Here is a 24,852-nt window from a genome sequence, read left to right as displayed (position 1 = left end):
TCACTAATGGGGGCGACTTTTATTTTGGTGCCTGGGCCTATTATCGGTCCCTGTCCGACACTTATAATCAGTATGGACTCAAGCAAGAGGCATTAAGAAAGTACATGTCATTATGACCTGGCCTCGAGTAAGAGCTATTCACATTTCTTTTTGTCATTTATTGCAGGGGAGCTATTTAAAAAAAAATACATCATGGTGGCTGTCTTCCCATGTTCACAAACAGCGAGTTAAGCTCTTTCATTTCCCCCTAGCTTGGAAGCGACACAAGGGCTGACACAAGTGGCAGGGACTACTTTGAGAAAACAAGCAACCAGAGTTTCTAAAAACAAACTCAGCAAAGCCAGCCGCACACTGTTTACACTGGGCCAATAAAAAAAAGTTATGACCTTAACCCCTTTCTGCTGACTTTCTTCTTTTTACAAACCAAAATTGCAATTGCCATTCAGTGAACGTGCGCCGGGTATAATATCACACCTGGGATGCTTAGTTCGTGGTCAGGACGAAAAAGTGACCTTGGTGTCCCCCCACCTCGCCCCGCCCCCCCTTCCTTACCCAGATCCATGCTCTTGGAAGCTTTCATCCTAATTGATTCCGTCTGCTTGGCTGCCTCGGAGGGCCCAGGGCTCTTGTGCTGATCTGTCAAGTATGCGGCAGAATGTACTCCTGGGCTGTGGAGAGAAGCCATGCAAAATATTTAGGCAGGAGTACAAAACCAAAAGTAAACAACATGTACACAGGATGAATAGACCTTCCCCTGCTGCGCGAGGACGCTGGCCCTACAGTAAATCACGTGCCTATTATGTCTGGTCGCTTGTTTTGCGAGAAGCATCCATGCTCCTCTTGGGCCCAACTAAGTTCTTGCAGCAGGCTTGATCCAGGTGCCAGCAGATGCGCTCTGTTCCCACGGCCTGCTGAGTCTCACGGTATGAGCAGCAGCAGAGCTAGGGTCACCCCTACACCCCCATCGCCACCTACAAGCAGTCTCCCACCTCTCACGGTTAAGCGGACAGCGTCACAAAGACCTTTAATACAGGCGAACTGGAGCATGGAAAGGATGCAAAACTGGCCCTAGAAATACATTTTAGTTGACAAATCGGGATCCAACGTACCTATTAAGACTATGTATTTAAAAAAAACCCCTAAAAAATGAATCCCCTCTTCATCCCCACTACCCATCCTGCAATATTTTCACGGCTTTGAGGACAAGTAACTTTTCCCATAAATTAGAGCGAATCGGCTCATGTTCTCATCAAGGCATCTACAATAGCATTCCCAGGCTCTGGAGCCCCCCCCCCGCCCCATATGATGCCACCAAGAGCAGGTGGAGGAGAGGACATCTGACAACATCTAGACTCTTCCCTCCTCTGTCCCTCCGTGCTCCTACTGAATCAAACTACCAGGCCCACATGTCTACCACTAAAATTAACAACTTAATTTCCCTACGCGAATCCACCAATAGTCCTTTGGGTTCCGGAGTGGCGTTCTACTCGCCGAAAGCGATTCAACGCCTCATATGGGGTGGTAAGCGCTATATGAATACAATAACAATTACAAACTGCGACAGTATTGTGTGGACACCAGGGTCTGAGCAGTACATTGTATGCTTGGACTTCCACTATGTGTCACTATGCTGCCACAACGACCATTAACCATTTCTATGTAAATCCTTCCACTGTCTACAGCACCACAACAAACCTATCTTAATTACTCATGAAAGACTAACAAATATAAATTTCCGAGGTATACATCAACATTTACTTAGAATGACGTAGGAAAAAAAGTAGGGAAATGCACCAAGTGCAGTAGTACTTTTACGTACATTTCAGCCGCCTATAAAAATGGCCACCACGATGACCAGCAAAGGTGTACAAAGAATTTCTAGACGCTTCTATTACAGTAGATAACTTTCCTAGTTTGAGAGTCTTTAGGAGGTTTAATGGTTTGGAAAACTAAATTGCAAAAATGGGATAAAATGAGATGGAATGATGGTCTCACTGTAGAGGACCGACAGATCGCCTCTGGATGCCTCGCGGTCCTCCCCTGTTGCGCTAACATAACAGGCGCGGCACTATATGGGAGCCCATACATCTGTGCAGCATTCAAGGGAGCATCTCTTTTTAAGTTTGACTCCCTTGCAGTTGTTCACAGGGACTAAACACATAGGGATAATTTTCTTACTGGGTTGCAGTCATTGGATGTCAAAGATATTTTTAAAAATGTTGAAATAGTAGACTAATGTGTGTGGCATTCTTCACTCTGGCCATTTTTACTCCTCATGCCCGAGGGTTGAAGAGTGCAGTTCGGCTGCTGATTCTCCTGGTCTATGGGACGCAGCGCTGTTCCATCTAGCATTAATACATTCCTGACTCTGTTTAGGACTTGAACTCCCAATTATCACTGTGTACTTTAAATGGCATCATTATTTTTCTCCTTCAAAGACCTCAGCATGATTTTGCCTCTAATCCAAATAAGGCACATTCAAAAGATCAATTTCCGAAGTCTAATTAACGTACAAGTAGCAAACATCCTGATTCACTTATTTCCTGAAGCAAAACCGCTTACTTGCCCTTACCTATATGGATGATCCTCTGCGAGCATGTCTTCAGTGGGATGTGGCGGCAGAGGTGGTGTGACGTCATTCTCAGAGGTGTCTTCCTGGGCCATGAGCAGCTCTGTACCTGGAACGATATCAGCAGTTACATTGATTCATTTGAGTTCATTGAAGTTTCGTTCAACTGCAGCAGTGAATCAGCGTAGGCAGTCAAAGAGCAAAAGCACGGAGATGAGACTAATTAAACTTGATGAACAAAGATGCATTGTTTAGATATTTGCAATGTTAGTGTGAAATGCATTGGTATAGGGGTGCCCATGCCAAGTCCTTCAGGGAGGCAGAGGGTTCCTAAAACCAATTCTACAGACTCGTTTCACTAATGGGAATGCAATGACACATGGGCTTCCGGTTTCATTTCCAGTGCCTCAAGTTTTCCGCCTCATGTGTAGATCTAGATGGCAAACTCTCTTTTGGTGCAACCAGATCCTGACCCTGGCTGGCATGTGGTTGGAACCTAGTCCCTTTTTACAAATCAAGAGGGTCTGGTCCCGCGCCCTATTATGGACATAGGCGCAGAGGCAAACGGGGTCTTAGGAGGTGCATTAACCGCTCAACACAAAGTGGTGGCGCACTGTCATTCTGTCCCCTGAAGGCAGTCTTCTGGAGGGAAGAAAAGGGGGGCATCACATGGATTCCATAGATATCCTCAATGCACTCGCCTGCATAGGGATCCCTGTCCACTCTTTAACCGCTACCGCGCTACCGCGTTTTCCCGCTGTGCGCTGATTTTTTTTAAACGGCCGGTTTGTGACAAAGCCAGCTCGTCATCCGCGTAGCGCAGGTAACGCCCATGACGAGCTGGCTTTGTAATTAGCGCGGAAGGGGTTAAAGGACAGGTGGCTGCTGCCCGCACTGTGGAACACAGAGCTGCTTGTAAGTGGCAGCTCTTTCACAGAATGTGTCACCCCCTGGTGGTGGCGTATTCATGATAATAGGGTGCGCTGTCCCAGTCTGAGCCAGGCGCACCCTTTTAAATGTGCGTTGTGGCGCAAACTGGCACAGTGCACCCTGTGTTTAATAAGGTCCCTGGCAATCTTTCGAAATGACATTATAGGCGGACAGATTTACTCTCTTGATTGTTGAAGAACAGCTGAAGAAGATAGGTACATTGAGCTATAACACGAGGAAAGAACTAAATCAAAATAAGAAGAAAAGGAGGGACTTCATAGTTTCCAAACATATTTATCGCTTGTCTGTTCTTACAAAGGATCCCTTGAACATCCAGGATGATATGACCTGAACTTTACGCACACATCTGGAATTTACCTAGGAGGTGCTTCTGGCAGATGTCAATCAAGAACCAGGACTAGTTATGCTTCTCTAGTTTAAAGTTGTTAAGCTGCAACTCAATCGGTATGTTATTCATTATTCCACTGCTAGTAATACCCCTAGACAAACTGGCTAGGAGACTACGATTAGCTGTTCAGAAACTCTCTATACCATGCGAAGACCTAACCTATACACATACCATGAATGTGTAATGCAAAGCATGGTCATTTCTTTTTGCAATATATCTTGAAGCAGATCAGTATAGGAGTGAGAGAGCGCCATTTAAAATTAAATTTGTAGGGGTGCAGCATATGTACAAGTAGTCAGCACCCGCATATGTAGAGGCCTGATTAATCATGTTTAGATGCAATGTATGAGAGAGTACTATGGTAAAATGGTATCAGAAATTGTGTGGAGCCAACGTTACAAAGTGCAATCCATGCTTGCTGAAAACAGATGCTTTTAAAATGAAACCTTTTTCTTATGCAACGTGTATTTAACAATGCAATTGAACTTTTAGATCTGCTTTATCTGAAATGTAATAGTCTACATATATATGATGATTTGCTTAAGTAGAAGATGCATTTACAGTTTAAGATTGGAGGCCTAGTGAACAGAAGAAGGAATGCTAAATTAAAGCGTTGGGCCTATAATTGAAGCAGAGGCCTAGTTCAGTGAATTGGTGCAGGCCAGGTGGAAAATGTCTTTTTTAAACAGTTAACTGTAGAAATGATTTATAGAATAACCTTTTATAAAATGTTGCAATAATCATAGACTGTGAGCTACGTGCGTATATTTCTTTGCAGGCGCCTCATCAAGCAGATAGTAGAGTAGAAGGGCCCATTGTATGTAAAGGTTAGAATGCTAGACTCAGACATGGAGGAGTAGACCAGGAATTCAAGAAGACAGCTTGAAAGGATGAAGAGCCTGAGACCCAAGGACGTTTGAACAGACGAGACTGGACCGTCGCCATGTGGAAATTTTCAGAATCCAACACCTTCTAGAGGGGCGTTCCTATATGCGTGTCTTTAACATTTTGGGGTTTCGTATTAGGGACAGTGCCCCGAGGGAGGAGGCACAGCAGATGGTTGAGGAGCTAGAGAGAGCGGTCGCATGGGCAAGGAGCTTAGCTGCGGAGATGGAAACTCTAGTCTAAGAGAGAAGGTGGTGAACTTCTTAGGAAGTCCCCACTGCTGACACCTTTTGGTTAGGTTGGGCTAATTGTTGAGTAGGGATGTCACCTAGCATAGTGTAGGGACAGACTGATCTGAATTAATGTCTTATATCCTGATGAGCACCAGAACTCAAGTTATAGCAATCTTGTTTAGCCTGATGGTATTAGAACTGATCCTTGTGCTATTCATTAGCCAATTGAGACTTTTCCGTAGGATTATGTTTGTATTAGTCCCGGTCTACCTTTTGAACCTCTTGCTGAGGTCACTGTATCTGCAGTTATTTTTGGTTATGTAATAAACCTTTTAAATTCAGTCTTTAGTCAGTGGTTCTTTGGGGAAAGCAATTGGGCACTTGCATTTTAACTGTTGAACTGTGATTAGATTACCTAAATTCACTCTATGACAGGTAAAAAGGTTCAATCGACCTGTGACGGGATTCTGGAGAATGGTAAGCAGACTCTAGAGATGAAATCCCGCCTTTTCAGTTGGTAGCAATTGAGGATGGTTTCTCTTCTGGAGTAAGGGTAATCTAGAAGTAGGTTGAGATATTCCCCGAGGCCCCATAGAGAATAAAATGGAGAACGTCCAGAGAATCAAAGACGGAGGATGGCGTTCCATGGAAACTGACGGAGAGTAACAGTGCCGCAGAAAGCAGCAGGTCGGAGGAGAGTGAGTATGAAAAGGGTCATGCGTTGTTAGATTGCGGTGTCATGTTGTGTTGTTGTGTTGTAATGTCTGGCGGAGTTGAATGCCTGTAGAGTGAATGAGGATCAGGTTGTGAGCGCGCGCAACCGGTGAACATCTTAAACTCAAAGAGAGCTTAAGTGGTTCGGGTGTATCGAACATCCAAAGTAATTGTCAAACTGTTGTGAAAGGGGGTCATGAGGTACCATTGATCGCCCGAAGGAGTGTGTAGGTAACGGACGCTGGTCGGAAGTTACCGGGTGACAGTTGAGGTGATTGTCTGTTCGCTCGCGGACAGGCATTTGCCGGGAAAGGTGACAATTACAGTTAGACTGTGGCCGTACAGTCAGAGAAGTGGTTGCTTGGTCGGAAGTAATCATTTCTAGAGTATGATTGGGACGCATGCGTGACCGATGAGACATCGGAGAAAGGAGGGGAACTGCTGCGAAACGGAGGCGAGTGACGTCAGAAGGAGCCGCGCTGTGATAGGGCGGTTAGTGTGAAGCCGCGCTGAGATTGGTGGATTGTCATCAGGAAGTAAAACGAGTGTTGTAAACAGGGAAACGTTGTGGGTTTCATCATGAAATGTTTTAAAGTATTGCGGAAATGTTTCAAAGGAGAAAACAAGATAGAACCTCGGGCGGGGAGGAGGCTCCACCCGAGGATACTCCAGCTTATTATATGGCAGCGAACGTTGGGTTGCATACCATATTGTGGCTTGATAATTGGTGTAAGATGACAGATGGAAATGAGGAATTGACTTTTCCTAAATATGGAACGTTTAGACTAGAAGTGTTATACCAGTTGAAAGCGATTATGGCTGCATTGCGACCTTTGCCCAGACCAACACAGTTTGAAGCACTAAATGCATGGATCAGGGCAGCCCACGACAGGAACAGAGACAGGAGACAGGAAAGAGTGAAACGATCGGTAAGGGCGGTTCAAGAAGCAAGATGGGATGCCATGGAAAAGAGGTGGAGGGTACAGACAATTGCAGTAGATAAGTTGTATCCGTTGCTGGAAAGTGCCGGGGATGGGCAGAAAAAGATCACAGAGGATGAAGACAGTGAGACAGACGACAGCCTAATAGAGAGGCTGTTGTCAGAAAGGCCACCCCCGTACAATCCAGAGCTAGAGGGAACGCAACCATCGAGAAAGCACTGGGAAGCCCCAACAGGGGAAGGCGGAGTTCCGATGGGGAATGGATGGGAAACCCCAGGGGACAAGTTTACCCCAGATAAGGGAGAAAAGGCACCTCCACCCTCACCGGTAGCGAGAGTAGTGGGAAGATTTACAGTACAAAAGGTACGGGTGGAAGATGGTGTCCATTCTCAGAAACTGCCAGATGCCCTTACAGTACCGGTTACCATAGGTCCCATAGTATCAGTGTACAATCCGGAACGGACACAAAACGAGAGTACACCCGAGATGGGGAGTGAGAGAAGTGCAAGCGATGGCAGAACTCAGGTGACAGATGGGTGGAAGACATTACCTAGACCTGTAGAACGAAGCACCCCTTTGGTAACATCGGCAGACCCTTCGGAAGACAGAGGGGGTTGGAGGGGATCGATGGATCTGAGAGGACCAAGGCCGAAGTCGATGAGGGAGTTAAGGCCAGATTTGAGAACTTGGGAGACAGTTGTGGACACCCAAAGCGACAGGTCAAGGAATGTGTTTGGGTCGGGGAACAAAGATAATAGGATGGTTTCTCACTGCGCAGCTAGCGAAAGCAGACAGGAATGGGAACGCGGAGGTGTGGGAAGCAGGGGGACGTCCCACCACACCTCTGGAAACAGCAGGCAGGAGTGGGACTGCGAGACTTGTGAGGGTAGAAGGGTTCCTCCTAACTCACCTGAAGAGAATAGAAGAGAGGGTCAAAACGGCAGCGGGAGGGACTCTAAGGAAACTTCTAGCCAAGGCACACTGAGAGCGGCAATAAAGGCAAGAAGGTTAGACGTGCTGAGACTAAAATCAGAAGTGGAGGAAGTAGTGGAAGGTACACTGCCGCTAGAAAGAATTGAACTTTACGAACCGGATGAGCTATTGTTCGTGGCAAAGGATGTCACTCGGAAAGCTAGGACTGCTCATGAGAAACTCTCAGAATTAGCGAACAAGTATGAGGTGGATTTGACAAAGACAAAAGCTTTGCAGGGGGGCCATAGGTTACAGTACTCAGATCAAGACCTGGAAGAAAAGAGGGTGATCGGGTTAAAAACCCATATCAGGGAGCTGATCATGGGAATCCGAACATGGTCCAACTTGGAGAGATGGGAGGAAAGGTGGTCAACGAAAAAGACTGTTAGGCGGAGTGTTATTGGGACACCCCCGGGAGGAGGGTTGATACATGCCGAAGCGTACCCCTTGCGGGAGGTGGCCCATGGGGGATATGTACATGTACCCTGGAGCAGGGGAGATCTGGCTGCCTTTACTAACACTTTCCCAAAGTTGCGAGAGAGCCCAGTGGAATGGTACAAGCAGGTAGAGAGGTTCGTTAAAATCTCGAAGGTGTTGTGGATTGATTTGAACACACTGTTTGACATTGTGGTTCCAAGTGATTTGTGGATAGCGTGCAAAGTCAGTGTCGAATGGCCCACAGCGGAGCCAGAGAGAGATACAGCCACAAATGGGCCGTCACCTAGGGTAATGGCAAAGTACGAGCAGGCGATCACGTGGCTGAAGACTAAGGTACCACCGCAGGACATAGACTGGGTAAAAATAGATCGGACTAGGCAGGAACCGAAAGAGACGGTGCATGAGTACTATGAGAGGCTATTGCTGATTTTTAAGCAGTACAGCGGATTAGATGTGATGGATCCGAAGGATATGGGACAGTTCGTATCCAAGTTCGTGCTGGGATTGAGGCCCGATATCTGCCTCATGATACAGCAACATTTGATCTGTTGGCAAAACAAACCCTTAGATGAGATTCTGAGGTATGCGAGGTACTGCAGTGATGAGATAGACTCAAAGACAAAGAAGCTTAAGGATAAACTGATGTTAGTCCAGATGCAAGCAGGAGGACAGGGCCAGTCAGGCAATGGCACCATGGGTAGGAAGACAGGGGGACAGAAAAAAGACAACGAAGAAGGTCAGAGACCTAGGATAGACATAGCGACTCTGAAAAAGACGACCAAGTGCCATCAGTGTCATGAGGTCAGGCATTGGAGACGCGAGTGCCCCCATAATCCGGACAATCAGGAGCAGGAGGGGGAGGAGGAGGAGGAAATCGAAGTCCCTCCGATACGGAAGGTGACAGTGACTAAGCCCCAAATGACAAAAGGGGGGACATCGGCCCCTAGGGCTTCGGTTCCTCAACCACCTAAGATTTCAGGAGGGAACAAGGTGTACAGGCAGATGCCCTTCATAGTGGAGGGAGATGAGCACTATTTCTTTGATCCAGTGTCAGGGCGGTGCCTGAATGGGGAGGAAGACTGCACCCTTGGAGCAGTGCTGGAGGTAGATCAGAGGGGACCCTTTGTAGAGGCTGACGTAGACGGGCACCCTATTACTTTCTTGGTCGACACTGGTGCTTCCAGATCTACTGTGCGGTCTGCTGTAGTCCCAAACTTGCCCCTTTCAGGACAGACTTTACAAGTGGTAGGAGTAGCGAACAGAAGGATGACGAATCCCCTGACCGAGCCTGTCCCGGTAAAGATAGGAAGTTTCAGAGATAGACACCAATTTGTAGTGTGCGATTCCAGTCCTGTATGTCTACTAGGAAGAGATCTTTTGTGTAAACTTAATTGCACCATCTATTGTACCCCCAAGGGAGTAGAGTTGCAGACTAATGATGACGATGCGGATTTTAAGGTTGCAAACACGCGTGAGTGCATTGAATTGTACCCTGCTATAACTGTGGATGAGCTCCCATGGGACTTGAGAGATTCAGTCTCACCGGAGGTGTGGGACTTTACGGGGGAGGAGATAGGACTGATCAAAGGAGTAGAGCCTGTTAGAATCCAAGTGAAACAGAATGCTGACTTTCCTAGAACACCACAGTACAAGCTGACTCCAGAGATATTGGAAGGAATAAAACCTGTGATTGAGTCCATGATTAGACAAGGGATTCTGAAGGAGGTTATGGGCAGTCCCTGTAACTCTCCGATAATGGGCTTGCAGAAACCAAGTGGGAAGTTCAGGATAGTGCAGGACCTATGAAAAATTAACAACATAGTCGTCCCATGTTGTCCAGTGGTACCGAATCCATCAGTAATACTGTTTCAGATACCGTTCCAAGCTGAGTGGTTTTCTGTGATTGATTTGTGTCAAGCTTTCTTTTCCATCCCACTGCATGAAGAAAGCCAATTTCTTTTTGCGTTCAAAATAGAGAGTCGCGTATTAACATGGTGTAGAATTCCTCAAGGGTATACAGAGAGTCCATCGATCTTTAATCAGTTGCTGAAAAGGAATCTTGAGAGTCTGGTACTGCCACAGAACTCAGTCCTTGTACAGTACATAGATGACCTCCTTGTTGCGTCAGACTCCGAAGATGCTTGTAGGATTGACACAATTGCCTTGTTGAACCATTTGGGAGCGAATGGGCACAAGGTATCACCTAACAAGTTACAGTACTGCCTGCAAGAAGTGCAGTATCTGGGTCACAGAATAGAACAGGGAAAGAGGAAGGTGTCGCCTGATAGAATTGAAACGATTATGAGAATGACTGTGCCCTCAACCCAGAGAGAGGTTAGGATGTTCCTGGGCATGGTTGGCTACTGCCGACAATGGATTGCAAACTTTTCTCTGAAAGCGAAACCTTTGCAGAAACTGACGCACAAGGACGTGGTTGATCCGGTACCATGGGACACAGATTGTATGATGGCTTTTCTTGAGCTGAGAGAGGACTTGTGTCGTGCTCCGGCTCTGGGGATGCCAGATTACCACAAATCATTTGCATTATTCTGCTGCGAGAGGGAAGGATGTGCTTTAGCTGTTCTAGTGCAAGATCATGGAGGAGTCCGTAGACCAGTTGCCTATTTTTCGGCTACCTTAGACCCAGTAGCCGCAGCGTTGCCCGGATGTCTCAAATCCGTTGCTGCAACAGGTGTCAGCATTGAACGATGTGAGAGCATAGTGATGGGATATCCACTGACCGTGCATGTACCTCATTCTGTGGAATTGTTGATGACCAGGACCAGGACACAGCACTTGACCAACAATAGGCTCACACGCTACGAGCAGGTTATACTTGCTGCGGAGAATGTGACCCACAGGAGGTGCTCTGTCTTGAATCCTGCTACCTTCTTGCCATTACCAAATGATATTGATGATGATTGGGAAGACCATGATTGTCTTGATGTAACTGAACTGTGCACCAAGCCAAGGCCGGATATTGTTGATGTGCCGTTGACAGACCCTGATGAAATTTATTTCGTTGACGGCTCATGCATAAGAGACAATACTGGTCAGTTGAGAGCAGCATTTGCTGTCTGTACAATTTCTGGAATAATTGAAGCAGCCTGCCTGGAAGGAGTACACTCCGCGCAGGTGGCTGAGATCATTGCGTTGACGCGTGCCTGTCTGGCAGCCAACGGAATTCGGATTACCATTTTCACTGACAGCCAATATGGATTTGGGGTGATTCATGACTTTGGCCAGTTGTGGTCTCAGCGGGGTTACATGACGTCATCGGGCTCCCCAATCAGGAATGGCGGATTAGTCAGGTTATTGCTGGAGGCCTTGCAAGGTCCTGCAGCGATAGCAGTGGTTAAATGTACAGCTCACACCAAAGGCACCGATTTTGTAACCATGGGGAATCGCTATGCTGATGAAGTTGCACGTTACTGTGCAGAGCAGGGATACTCCTTTACTGAACAACAAATTGAGAGGCCAAAGGAGAGAACTGACTTAAGCATGATGCTTGAGGTGGCAGACACCTGGGAGGAGTTGAGAGACATGCAGGCTCAGACGTCAGATTATGAGAAAAAGGTGTGGGAATCGGCTGGTTGTGTCAAGGGAGATTTGGATATGTGGGTTTCAGCAGATGGAAGAGCTGTGTTGCCGAACGAGCTGGTGAGTGCGATGGCACGACAGATACATGGTCCTGTGCATCTGGGAAGGGATGCGATGTTGCGAGTGTTCAGGCAGACCTGGTATAACCCTAAGTTTAGACAGGCTGCGGAAGCAGTGTGTCAGAGGTGTGTGACGTGCCAACAAATAAATGTTGGGAAAAGAACTCCAGTTACACTGAGTCACATTGGAAGGTCCGGCGGACCTTTTTACAGGATGCAAATAGACTTCATTGAAATGCCAAGGTGTAATAGCTTCAGGTATGTTTTGGTGATCGTGTGTGTGTGTGTTCTCTAGATGGGTTGAGGCTTACCCTACTCGCAGGTGCGACACACTCACTGTAGCCAAACTATTGTTGAGGGAATTGGTGCCACGGTTCGGGGTTCCGACCTCTCTGGAATCGGACAGAGGAAAACATTTTAATAGCGAAATTGTGAAGATGCTCTGCTCTGCACATTGATCAAAGACTGCATTGTAGCTACCGTCCAGAGGCTACCGTCCAGAGGCTTCTGGCATGGTAGAGCAGATCAATGGTACCCTAAAGGCCCGAATGGCAAAGGTGTGCTCATCCACGTCCCTGATGTGGCCCGATGCTCTGCCGTTGGTACTAATGAGTATGCGTAGTACCCCAGATAGGAGGACAGGGCTCTCTCCTCATGAGATCCTAATGGGGAGGGCTATGAGACTACCATCTATTCCTACAACTGCTTTGCTGAATATCACAGATGACCTGATTCTTGATTATTGCAGGGGACTATCTGACGTCATCCGTTCTGTGTCCCTTCAGGTGCAGGCTGCTGAGGTTCCGGCTGCTAGCGACCTTTGTCACGACCTATGCCCGGGTGATTGGGTCTTTGTCAGGAAGCACGTGAGGAAGAGCTGCCTGGATGTACGCTGGCGTGGGCCTTTCCAGGTGATACTTGTTACCACTACTGCCGTGAAGTGTGGCGGATTGCCGAATTGGGTCCATGCTTCTCATACCCGACAAGCTCCAGCACCAGAAGAATGAACAGCTCCTCTCGTGGATGAGAACAATAACGAAGAAGAGGATCCGAAAGAGGAAACAAGTCAAGTTGTGGGGGTGCAGTAGAAGTAGGGAACTCCCCTGATCAAGTTGTGTATGATCACGACGACAGTGATACTGAATCCGCCCCAGAAGACGGGAGTGGCGGAGAAGGTGATCAGAGTACAGAAGAATCGGATGGGGAAGACGAACAGGGAGTGCAAACAAGAGGTCGGCGAGCAAGAGGTGCAGAAGCTCATTGGCCCGAAAGACGGAGGCGAATGAATGTGAGATTGGCTTCCGAAAGAGCCCCTGTGTCTGAAGAGTCCGATTTGGAGGGGGAAAATGAAGGAGCTGCGCAGAGTGGTCCTAGAAGGTCAAGGAGAGTGCGAGTACCTTGCCAAAGATATGCCACTCCAGAGTGGACCTATCCTTTCACAAATGTTAGGATTACCAATGCCAGGGGTCCTGAGGTCCGGGAGGGTGAGATCGGTGGAGGTGACCAGCACCATACCCAATGTTAAGCTGCGAGTGGTGCTGTTGATACCTGGACTTGAGATTGAAGGTATCCTGACACTCACCATTCCTAATCCCCCTCTCCTAAGCAAGATACGTGATTTACTCCTGGAAAGACTGGTTTTCCCTACCTTTGTTCCGGACATGCCAGCCTATGATGTAATTGTGCTTCGTATGGAACTTTTGGATTATGTGTTACAGGCAATCGGATCAAGTATAATCATAGACTATTAAGAGCCGTGAACCGAACTTTGAACTTTTGAATTTGATTGACTTTGTGCTTGCTTTGAAAAGAACTTTGGAAAAAAAATTAAAAATTTGTTGTGAATAGCTGTTAAAACTAACCTAGAGCCGAGTGGAAGAAGAAGAAATTTAGGGACTTTCCACAGAGGACGGAGAAGGGTTAGGGGTGTCTGAAAAGAAGAACTGAAACAAGAACTTCAGTTGCCAGGTGTGGTTCAAGAAACTCAAGTAACAAAGAAAAGAGACTTTGGGTGCTTTCCGAGAACAAACTGTTTGGACCGAGACCATGGCGCCTGGAAACCCGAATCGTAGAGCCAAGTGCATAGTAGGCTCCCTTTTAGCAGGAGTGATTCTCCTTATAGTTATAGTAGTTTCAGTTTCCTATTTTGCACCACATGAACCAGTAGAGAAGGCTGAGGGGACACAGGCACCTGACACCCCTAGTCAGAAGGAAGAAAGAGAAAGAAGAGAAAAGGCTTTACTGGCTGCAGAAAGTCGTAGGTTACATACAGATCTGTCTAAAGGAAATTTTGGGCAGAACGCATATGCAAAGCTGCTGTATGAATACATTGATGCAATGGATGCTAAAGATTGCTACGTGTGTATGCAATTGCCAGCTTCAGTAGATGAGGGTATTAGATACCATCACCTTCCATTAACATATGGAATTTCATGTAGTTTGTTGATTAGCATATTGTATGGTAGAAATCATTTTGAATATTATTTTTCAAACTATGATGCTGTGTTACCAGAAGTCCCAAATTATAAGCACTTGAATAAGTGGGACTATTATAAATCAGAAGACGCACTGGGATATTTTTTCATTCCTACACAAGAGCTAGACACCCCGTACGCACACCGACACAATTTGACTTGTTCATTGTCCGAGGTGGAAAAGAAGTTAATTGAGCAGGTAGAAGACAGGTACACGAAGCAAAAACAGTTGCGGGATTCAGGACAAGGAAAGGTAGACTGGACCGAAGAGGAGAAGAAACACAAGTCAAGGGGGAGTTATGGTCCAATAGCTCTAGATGAGGTACAGAAGGGGAAGCTGTGCCTGCACCGACCACAGACTTATTATGAGAATGTGTATGTAGGTCATACCACATGTGAACACACCTTCACATTAGAGTATTACACCAAAGACTTCTTGAAGAGTGTGGTGCAGGTGATCCCTACTGTGTATTTTGTCTGTGGAAAGAATGCGTACGTGAGATTGCCGGAGAAGTGGTATGGAACGTGTTACCTAGCGATTATCTTTCCCAAGATTTACCATACTGAGGATTTTGCTCTCTTGGAGGGAGGGTCCCAGAGGAGGGTAAAGCGGGGAGAGAGTGCTGGAGCAATTATTGGAGATGTGTTTGGAGCAGCGATACCTATGTTGGGAGTCATTTTGAATGACATCAAGATAAGGCGGTTAGCAACTGTAGGGGATGAAGTGTCAATGAATACAGCCATATAGTGTTGGTCGAGGGTGAGATGTTGTCGATAAGGACAATGGTTTTACAGAACCGTCTTGCCCTAGACGTTATCCTAGCAAAAGAGGGCGGAGTCTGTAAACGTTTGAAGATTCAGGAATGTTGCACTTATATACCAGACAACTCTAAGGATCTGGAGACATATATAAGCAACATTACTGCAATCCACTATGAAATTGAGGACTTGACCCAAGAGAACGCATGGGAGACCGTTGGTAAGGGATTTGGGAAGGTTGGAAACTGGTTTGCCAACCTAGGAAAGGGTTTCCTTGGATTTGTACTGAGACCTCTCCTCATAGCAGTGGCATGTGTGATTGCTTTGTGGGGTTTAGTGAGGTTGTACAAGTGGTACAAGTCGAACAGGTTAGCAAGATCTATGAGAGTACAAGAGATACAAATGGAAAGGCTGCAAGACAATCAGTACCGCAGTTTGAGAGCATTGGAGATGCTCAAGAGGGGAAAAATGGCCACAAGCACTGTTTAGATCAGTTCTTACCCTGAGGATGATGTGAGGGTGGTGATGACACGGGTCATCAAAGGGGGGAACTGTGAGAGCGCCATTTAAAATGAAATTTGTAGGGGTGCAGCATATGTACAAGTAGTCAGCACCCGCATATGTAGAGGCCTGATTAATCATGTTTAGATGCAATGTATGAGAGAGTACTATGGTAAAATGGTATCAGAAATTGTGTGGAGCCAACGTTACAAAGTGCAATCCATGCTTGCTGAAAACAGATGCTTTTAAAATGAAACCTTTTTCTTATGCAACGTGTATTTAACAATGCAATTGAAATTTTAGATCTGCTTTATCTGAAATGTAATAGTCTACATATATATGATGATTTGCTTAAGTAAAAGATGCATTTACAGTTTAAGATTGGAGGCCTAGTGAACAGAAGAAGGAATGCTAAATTAAAGCGTTGGGCCTATAATTGAAGCAGAGGCCTAGTTCAGTGAATTGGTGCAGGCCAGGTGGAAAATGTCTTGTTTAAACAGTTAACTGTAGAAATGATTTATAGAATAACCTTTTATAAAATGTTGCAATAATCATAGACTGTGAGCTACGTGCGTATATTTCTTTGCAGGCGCCTCATCAAGCAGATAGTAGAGTAGAAGGGCCCATTGTATGTAAAGGTTAGAATGCTAGACTCAGACATGGAGGAGTAGACCAGGAATTCAAGAAGACAGCTTGAAAGGATGAAGAGCCTGAGACCCAAGGACGTTTGAACAGACGAGACTGGACCGTCGCCATGTGGAAATTTTCAGAATCCAACACCTTCTAGAGGGGCGTTCCTATAGGCGTGTCTTTAACATTTCGGGGTTTCGTATTAGGGACAGCGCCCCGAGGGAGGAGGCAGAGCAGATGGTTGAGGAGCTAGAGAGAGCGGTCGCATGGGCAAGGAGCTTAGCTGCGCAGATGGAAACTCTAGTCTAAGAGAGAAGGTGGTGAACTTCTTAGGAAGTCCCCACTGCTGACACCTTTTGGTTAGGTTGGGCTAATTGTTGAGTAGGGATGTCACCTAGCATAGTGTAGGGACAGACTGATCTGAATTAATGTCTTATATCCTGATGAGCACCAGAACTCAAGTTATAGCAATCTTGTTTAGCCTGATGGTATTAGAACTGATCCTTGTGCTATTCATTAGCCGATTGAGACTTTTCCGTAGGATTATGTTTGTATTAGTCCCGGTCTACCTTTTGAACCTCTTGCTGAGGTGCCTGTATCTGCAGTTCTTTTTGGTTATGTAATAAACCGTTTAAATTCAGTCTTTAGTCAGTGGTTCTTTGGGGAAAGTAATTGGGCACTTGCATTTTAACTGTTGAACTGTGATTAGATTACCTAAATTCAGTCTATGACAGGTAAAAAGGTTCAATCGACCTGTGACGGGATTCTGGAGAATGGTAAGCAGACTCTAGAGATGAAATCCCGCCTTTTCAGGAGAATGCCTTAAGGTTTGTTGAAAGTGTTGCCCAGAATAGCAGGGGTTTTAAAGCAGTAATCATTTTGAAATTGTGGGGGTGCTTTTAGACGAACTGAGACCAAACCAGGACATGTGCCCAGGAAACCTCTGCTGGGATGTTAGGGTGATGTTTGGGAATTGTGGATGACGGAGAGACGCTCCACTTAGTCCTGCTGTATCTCTTGGCCGTGGTCAAACTACAGATCAAAACTGTTCTGGATTACCTGGCTGCGGTCTTGAATGCTTCCCAATCTACTGTTACCTCGTTTTGCTAATTTCTTAGTGGCAGTGCCCACAAGGACTGACTGGGCCACATCTGCTCAGCCTCAGCTAGTACTCAGTCTCCATATGGGTCTAGGTATGCTTGATTGTCATTTCAATGTATGGACTGCATAAGTGAGTGGAGGATCCAGTTCTGGCCAGACTGGAAGTGACAGGGTTGTAGAACATTTCACAGTAAGAAGAATACAACTATTAGTGTCAGATCTATTGGCATTGCTAATGCTTCTAAGGGTTTGGATCTTGAACATAATGACACCTTAAATAGATGTTTGTACTGTTTTAAAGTACTGATCCTTCTCGACGGCCATAACTTCCCATACAGGAGATTTAATTTCACTGGATTTCTTGTAATAAAGCACTTTTGCAGTTTCCAGTGGTTGCCTGTACTCCTACCCCTAATAACTAATCGGCATGGTCTACACCAAGGCGTTTGATAGCATGCACAGGCATGATTCCACCCATGTTATGTGCCCAAAAAGGAAACTGCAACTTGGTAAAATGCAGCATTCTCACCTTTTAAAGATCACAAGTTGGAATGGCTGAACTATAGAGGTTTCAACGTGAGACTGCCAGTCAACCTTAAGTGACAGCCCCTGTTAACAATCAGAACAGCCAACTCTTGCCAAAATACATTAATTATTACTGGCATCACAAGTCCTAGTGGAGGCACTTGGGGATCTAATATATAGAAATGAAATGGAGAATGGAGAAATGTCTCAAGCGAGTAAACACGGCATAAAGGATATGCCTTATCAAATGTGAAACGTCAAATAAAGGGTCAAAACAAGGTCGAGCCACAAGTCGCAGGACTAACTTGAGCTAAGGATTTTTCAATGAACACTAGAAAATGAAGCGAACTGTGTACCGAGTTTAACAAACGAGTGAATACAAATAAAAACGGGATAGAAAGATCAAAGTGGCAGCATTGTTTACTAATGGAAGTGTTTTTAACAGAGATGATGGCCAAGTGACAATAAAAGGCAAATGAGACCTATGTTGGAAATGGATAGACAAACTTTGGATCTGAATACAATTGAGTCAGATAGATAATTAAGACCCTTGTGCAAACACCTATGTATCAGGGATTGGAATTAGATACTGTGCAGAGTTTACTGCAACCAGTAATTATCAAGAGTGAACCATTCTGCACGCCTACAAGTGTCCCCAAACACGTTACAGCAGCTTAAAACTGCCAAAGTATACCGGTGGGAAAAAGTCAACTAAATAACAGGACACGATCATATTGGTTCAGAAAACGCCAAAATCTGATTTGTATTCCCAGGTTTGAAGAACCAAACTCATAATTAGAAGTAATTACCACATTTAACGAATACTGAAACCAGAGGTATCGAATTTTGTCTGGTGAGAGGATTATCTCATCCACCTCAACGGCATTTGTCATTAGGGGCTTCAGAGGCAAAAGGAGACAAGTAGGTGTGTGATATTAAATATTAAAAGTTATGGAATGGAGTCAATAACAAATCAAAAGATATTCCAAAATGGTACATATTAGGCGCTCTCTCTAGGTCGTTGGTGTTTCTGAAGTGGTGAGTGATGATCTACGCTTGTGGCTCCCCATAGTAAAAGGCATATATAGGTGTATTTAAAAGGGAGGTGGCCTGATTGGCTGCGATGTAGTAGGAAGGAAGTTCCAATGCGATGGGGCTAGAAGGATAAACAATTAGAATCTCAATGTGGTCACATGTTGTTTGCGGTAGGTTAGCAAGCTCCAGTCAATGTAGCACTAACTTGGTTCTGGTGTGTACAGATATAGTTTTTGGCTGAGGTGTAGACACGATGCAATATTTACAAAGCTGATTACTAATAACACCATTTTATGAAGTGCTCAGGATAAGCAGCTGCCATCCAAAATGGTGTTACTATTGAGAAGTGGGTGGAAAAGTCAGTACCCTTGTCTGAGGTTGAGATGAGTACAGGCAGTTATGAGGCGAGGAGGGAATACGTTTGACACATTGTGGAGAGGGAGGGACGTGCCAGGAGATAAAAAAAGGGGCAGTGAAAGAGCCAGGTGGAGGACCTGTGGAGTACCATGTTGGAGAGGGCAAGACAGGAGAGAGTTGAGTAGCTGGGTATCACTGGTATTGAAGAAGGTCGAGAAGTATGCGAACAATGGCAGCTGTTTGTCCACACGTGGCTTTCTGTCAGGTAAAGTTGGTTTAACAGAAATAAGAAGACAAGAATAAAGCCGGGACCGGAGAGAGGGGGGCATATAAAAGAGTGAGAGGTCCTTAGCTGCTAACAAACTCTCGGTTTCCATGTTTAGTGATGGAAGGGTGGGGGAAATGCACGATTAATGTATTCTGTGATGCTGTAAGCTTCATCACATTAATAGCACAAAGATCTGAACGTACTAATCAGTATTTACATGTTTCATTTACGCGCTGCGTTGTGAATATGATTCAGCCTATTTACTAAAATGCATGTAATTGTGGTACTTAGAAGCATCTCAAAGGGAGGGAAAGGTGGGCGTGAATTATTCATCTAGAACAATAAACTTCCCTGGATAAATTAGGCCCTGATAGTTCATTACCTACTTCCCTCCGAGGCATGCATGTCAGGAAGGCTAAGCAAAGCAGTCTAATTTTTTTTTTAATGGTCTCACGTGCCAGAAAATCAAGATGTTCCATAAGCGATTTCAGGACATGCCACAGCACAGTCAAAATGTGCAGTTGTTTATCTCATGAGCATAATTAAGAATTAAGGTGTACACATGCACTTTGTGAAGATGTTGGAGGATAGTTTGCTACTTGTCCACTCAAGAGTGTGGGGTAAATAAAAAAAAGGCCTGAATAAGGTCACATTTTGGGGTTTTAGCACTTATTAAATGTCCAAAAAGATTTCCCCAAGGCATTACTTTTTCCCATGCGGTCACTAAGAAGTTTATACCTCGCTTCACACATTTTGTGAGCTTGCTCCTGTGGCTGGGAAGGGATTATGTGAGGTCTGGGTCAGATTATAGCCCTGCATCTGGTACTCTAATCATGCCTCTCTATGTCCATGTCAGGAATCTTGCAGTTCTCAGACTTTATATGTTTAACTTCTATCCATTTTCATCCCCACCATTATGTATGCTTCCTCACGGAATAACACTTCATCTACCTACACCTACTCATTGTGCTTTGTTGTAATTTATTGATATCCATGGTGTCTGTAGCCTTCTTTCTAATTGAGATGCCTGAATGCTACTTGTTCGTCTGTGTAAGTATGCGAGCGAGACATCTGTGATGTAGGGATGTATAAATAACTAACAATAATTGACAGGATCTTTCAATACTGCAGTATCATATGCCTGTTATGTATTAAGACAGCTGTTTTTTTATTGCACCCTGCTTTTATATATTTGTAGATAACACATACATTTGCACTGTTTCTAAACATTCCTTATTTTGGCAAAACATTGAAGCTCGACATGGGCAGATCAAGTGATTTGTTAGGTATCAAACAAAAGTCCATGTAATGAAACCAAGATTAGAACCTGGAACTCTTGACAGTGCAGGTAACTTTGTCAAACTGTTCTACACCTGCCATGCAAAGACCACAGTGTAAGAATCTGAATACTGTTTTGTAGTCGAGGACTGCATAGTAAAATCCGCAGAGCAATACTTGATGATTAAAAATAAGCTGCATATCGAACAGGCTGCAATTCAATCTCATGGCAGCAACTCATATGTAATGGCCAGATGTACAAGGATAATGTAGCCACAGTGCTGTTGTAAATACAATTATAAACCGATTAGCCAAAGTAAAATGATCTATTAAAATGTAAAAGCATTTGCAGCAATGAAGTGGCTTCCTTCACAATCCAACCCTAGGCAAATTAATAAAATAACATAGGAAGAATAACTGCTAAATAATGGATAATTTGCAAACCACAATACGGTCTGCTGATGAAAGAGTAGTAGGGGTAATAGGACCAGTTATTTGACGCCCCTCTTATTGAATGAGGTGAAATCCAGTGTCACTTGTCCATGGAAATGGGAAACCCCCTAACCCATTCATTCAGCAATAGAGGAGGAGGTACCTGGACAAGTACTATTTTTTGTCAATATTCAATCATATCAATTAGCAATAAGCGTCATCAATGCGAAAACTGGTCAATAATATTAAGTTTTATTTGGAGTGTTTTGCGCTCATAATAAAGCAATCTTGTTGTGCAGCACAGTCAACACTTGTTTCGCCCCCAGTGACCCGTGAGCTGGGGCTTTTTCAAGGCGGGTGGTTCAAAGGACTGCTACTATAGGTACGTGTGATGTCAAGGGTCTAATAGCGAGCTAAAATAAATCGATATTCGTGCGACCAAGTCCAAGATATGCAAATGTGTTCCGGCTGCAATAATCTAAAATACCTATGAGTCCTCTCCCTGGTCCAGATCAGTCGGCATTTGCCTCTGGATGTAGGTAACCGTAAATTAGTGGTTTTTCTCTATCACGTTCTGCTGTCTTTCAGTTGCAAGAATAAGAATTGTTGTAATTAAGAGAGACCAAAAATGTTGCTGTGAGGCAGGAAGGAAAAAGGTTATATGAGAAGGGTGCAACTACTTTCCATTTTGGAAACACCATGGACATTATGCGTACATCACTTCACAAATTAGTGCAAAATGTTACAAGCTGGGCCAAGACATGATTGGTAAAACATAAAAAATAAAGGTTTAGGTAAGACTGGTGCATTCATCCAAAAGTGTCTTTGTCCAGTGACCCACAAAACTACCATGTTCAAAAGTCACCTTTTCTAGTAACGCATTAGGAAGACCTAGGGATCCACGAAGCTAGCTCAGTGAACAATTACAATTTGACAACTCGTTGATTAAGTGATACATAAGTACTCATGTATTTTACTTGCATTGAACATGATAATCCAGTGGTACATCAGAATTTGAGTTTCATTTCCAATGCTGAAGAATGCTTACAGTGAACCATTCCGGGTTTCAGGTATGACATAGGAGATGCCACGATGGCCAACATTTCAGCAGACCTTTCCAGTATTATCTGCTTTCAAGTAACAAGAGTTGCGCTACCAAAATGCAGATTTAGCATGAAGGTTAACTGTGTGTATTTCAAGTTATTCTATCAGTGTAGGCGGGAAGGAGTACGACTTGACTGGTGATACTCAAAGGTATTCTTGTGTAATATTGGCATATTAGTAGGGTCAGAAGCAAGGGCACTAGTGGTAACATTCATCTTGGCTAAATGGAACTAAATACAGAACACAGTTTGGAATACTCATCTGGCACTACTCGTTCCAAGGTGATGTCAGTATGGTAGTACGCCTGTGTTCTCTAGAAACATCCATATAAACTGTGCTTTAGGATCCTGGGGCCATGCATGTGTGAATCATCCAGTACCAACCCATCACATAAACATCCCTTAAGGTCAGATAGGATCTTTTGATGAAACCTCGGAATTAAGTTGACACCTCTCAGGTCACTCATACTCAACCTCATGGTTATCCCTGAAAGAGCAGTCATTTATTCACAAAATTGTGAAGGGCACCACCCCATGATACTTTTGACATCAGGACATGCTCTTATTCATTTGAGCAAAACAGGATTCCTGCAACCAAAATATTTTCAACATCTCGAGAGCATAGCACTTTTGCAGAGGAGCTAGAAGGATTCCTACCTACAGCCCCACGTCTAACTTCTGCACCAACTCGTAATCTCTATATCTGCATGGGGTCTAACATTTGCACCTTTACAAAAAAAGTCACATGACACACATCCTAGAATATTTGCCCCACCACCACTTGAGAGTGAACACTGGTCATTAAGTTCAGAGCACACACTACACAGGTCACCATCAAATATCAACACCACAGTAAAGTCGATAGTGCCATAAAGCAAAAATCAGGAGGGCCAAACATGAACAAGAACAATCACCCGTAGATCCTTCCAGTCAGTCAATTTCAAATACTGTCAAACCTAAACACCGACTGGAAGACATGCAACAGTATGCACTCTTTAAATAATTAAGGTGGCAGTCAATGTTTGCTGCAAGATATGGGGCACAACCTTATTGCAAAAGGCCTGTCACGGATAACAAACCCAACCTAAAAATAAGAATTAACATCCACTGCATATTAATGGCAAACACAGAAGACATCTCTACCAATGCGGGCCACTAAAAGGCAAACCAGCAGACACTGAGCACATGGGACTAAATCAGTGCTGCAAGGACAAAGCTCATTACACATATATGGTTGTGTGAACATTACATGGCTCTACTAAGACATTTTAATCCAGATGTGTTTTGGTAGGAAAATATATTGCCACTGCCACTTTTAAGTATGAGTGAAGTGTGTTGTCAAAAATGCAAACGGAGATTCATCATGCATTGCCAATATCTGACTATTTGTGCTATATAAGAATTAAACATCACAGTGAGTTAAGTACATTGTTTCAGTATTCTTTTTTCATAACATTTTTATTAAGTTTTGGAATCCGCGGAATAAAGGATAAAACATCAGTACAACTTCATTGCTTCAGCATTCTTACAATCCAATTTCAGTAAGCACAACATTCTTAAATAACTACAGAATAAAAAAACAACAACTGCTATAATTCACTACATGTCTAGTCATGGCACAGAAACATGTCTAAAAGATTTCTTCCAGTGCTAATGTGTGTGCTTGTCTAACAAGGCCTAGGGCCAAACCTGTATCACTAAGATGCCACTGGGGAGGATGAATTCGAATTTAGCTCTGTGTCCGGCCAGAAAGCCATAGGAAAACATTCTATGTGGCTTTCCCTGCATCGTCCTGCCAAGAACTTATTCCAACGGTGAAGAAAGTAACTCCCTAATTTAGCCCACTGAGTGTAAATACTGAAATATTTTAAAAGGAATTATGCACCACCTTGAGAAAAGATGAACTTGTACCAAGAATTCATGCCAGTATATCGGGAGACATAGCTGCTTTTTGCACATTACTGATGTTCAAAATCTAAACTACTCTTTGGATAGACAATGTGCAATATACAAAAAGGTTTATATCCGTTGATTTTGTTGATTGGCTTGCGGTCCTCCTAAAATCTCAGTTCCTTATAGGTCAATGTTCAGAAAAAACAAGCACCAACACTTAGTGTTTAAACACCAAATTTGATTGCTCGTTAAAAATGTGCCATCTGGTTGAGCTAAAAGTTAAGCTGCTGATCCTGCCTGGAATTTGTTCGTTTTTCCTTTAGTATTACCGCGCGTGTGTTTTTGCCTGGGTCCAGAGTACACAAAAGTGATGTAGGACTAAGTGTAAATTTAACTACTTGTTTTTGGGTGACTGTTTGGGTTGTTGGCAGAAAAAGTGATTTTGAGAATACTTTGTTCAGCGTGATTCTTTCCCTTTTCTATCCATTTTGTTGTACCAAACTTCGATTTGTTGAAGCTTTTACCGCAGTTCGCTCCAACACAAATAGCAACAAAAAAACTGTGGGTAGGAGCTACTGCCAAGAGTATAATTCACATCTTCTGTGTCAGCACTTCAGATGCTGCCTGGGTATATTTTTTCACTAGAGTTAACAGTGTTTGCTTTCATTCTAATTAAATCTTTTCAAAGTGAGAGTGGATTTAAAAGTTAAAAAAGTAGGATACAAGAGTCAATGCATCAGTGCTGT

The 24,852-nt window shown here is 44.3% G+C and overlaps 1 protein-coding gene across 1 annotated transcript in view; it reads right to left on the bottom strand.

The window, feature by feature from the left end:
- The window catches only part of PARD3B (par-3 family cell polarity regulator beta), a 2,182,026-nt gene that overhangs the window by 1,022,366 nt on the left and 1,134,808 nt on the right, over positions 1–24,852 (bottom strand). Inside the window, exons 14-15 of the mRNA XM_078680290.1 lie at positions 2,573–2,678; positions 553–668 (exon numbers count right to left, since the gene is read on the bottom strand). Coding sequence (XP_078536416.1) covers positions 553–668; positions 2,573–2,678 — 222 coding nt within the window. The remainder of the gene's footprint in view (positions 1–552; positions 669–2,572; positions 2,679–24,852) is intronic.

The sequence above is a fragment of the Lissotriton helveticus genome, chromosome 3_1 (assembly GCF_964261635.1).
Source record: "Lissotriton helveticus chromosome 3_1, aLisHel1.1, whole genome shotgun sequence".
NCBI classification, from domain to species: Eukaryota; Metazoa; Chordata; class Amphibia; order Caudata; family Salamandridae; genus Lissotriton; species Lissotriton helveticus.
The sequence above is the reverse complement of the archived record's forward strand: the minus strand, read 5'-3'. Positions and strand labels throughout refer to the sequence as shown.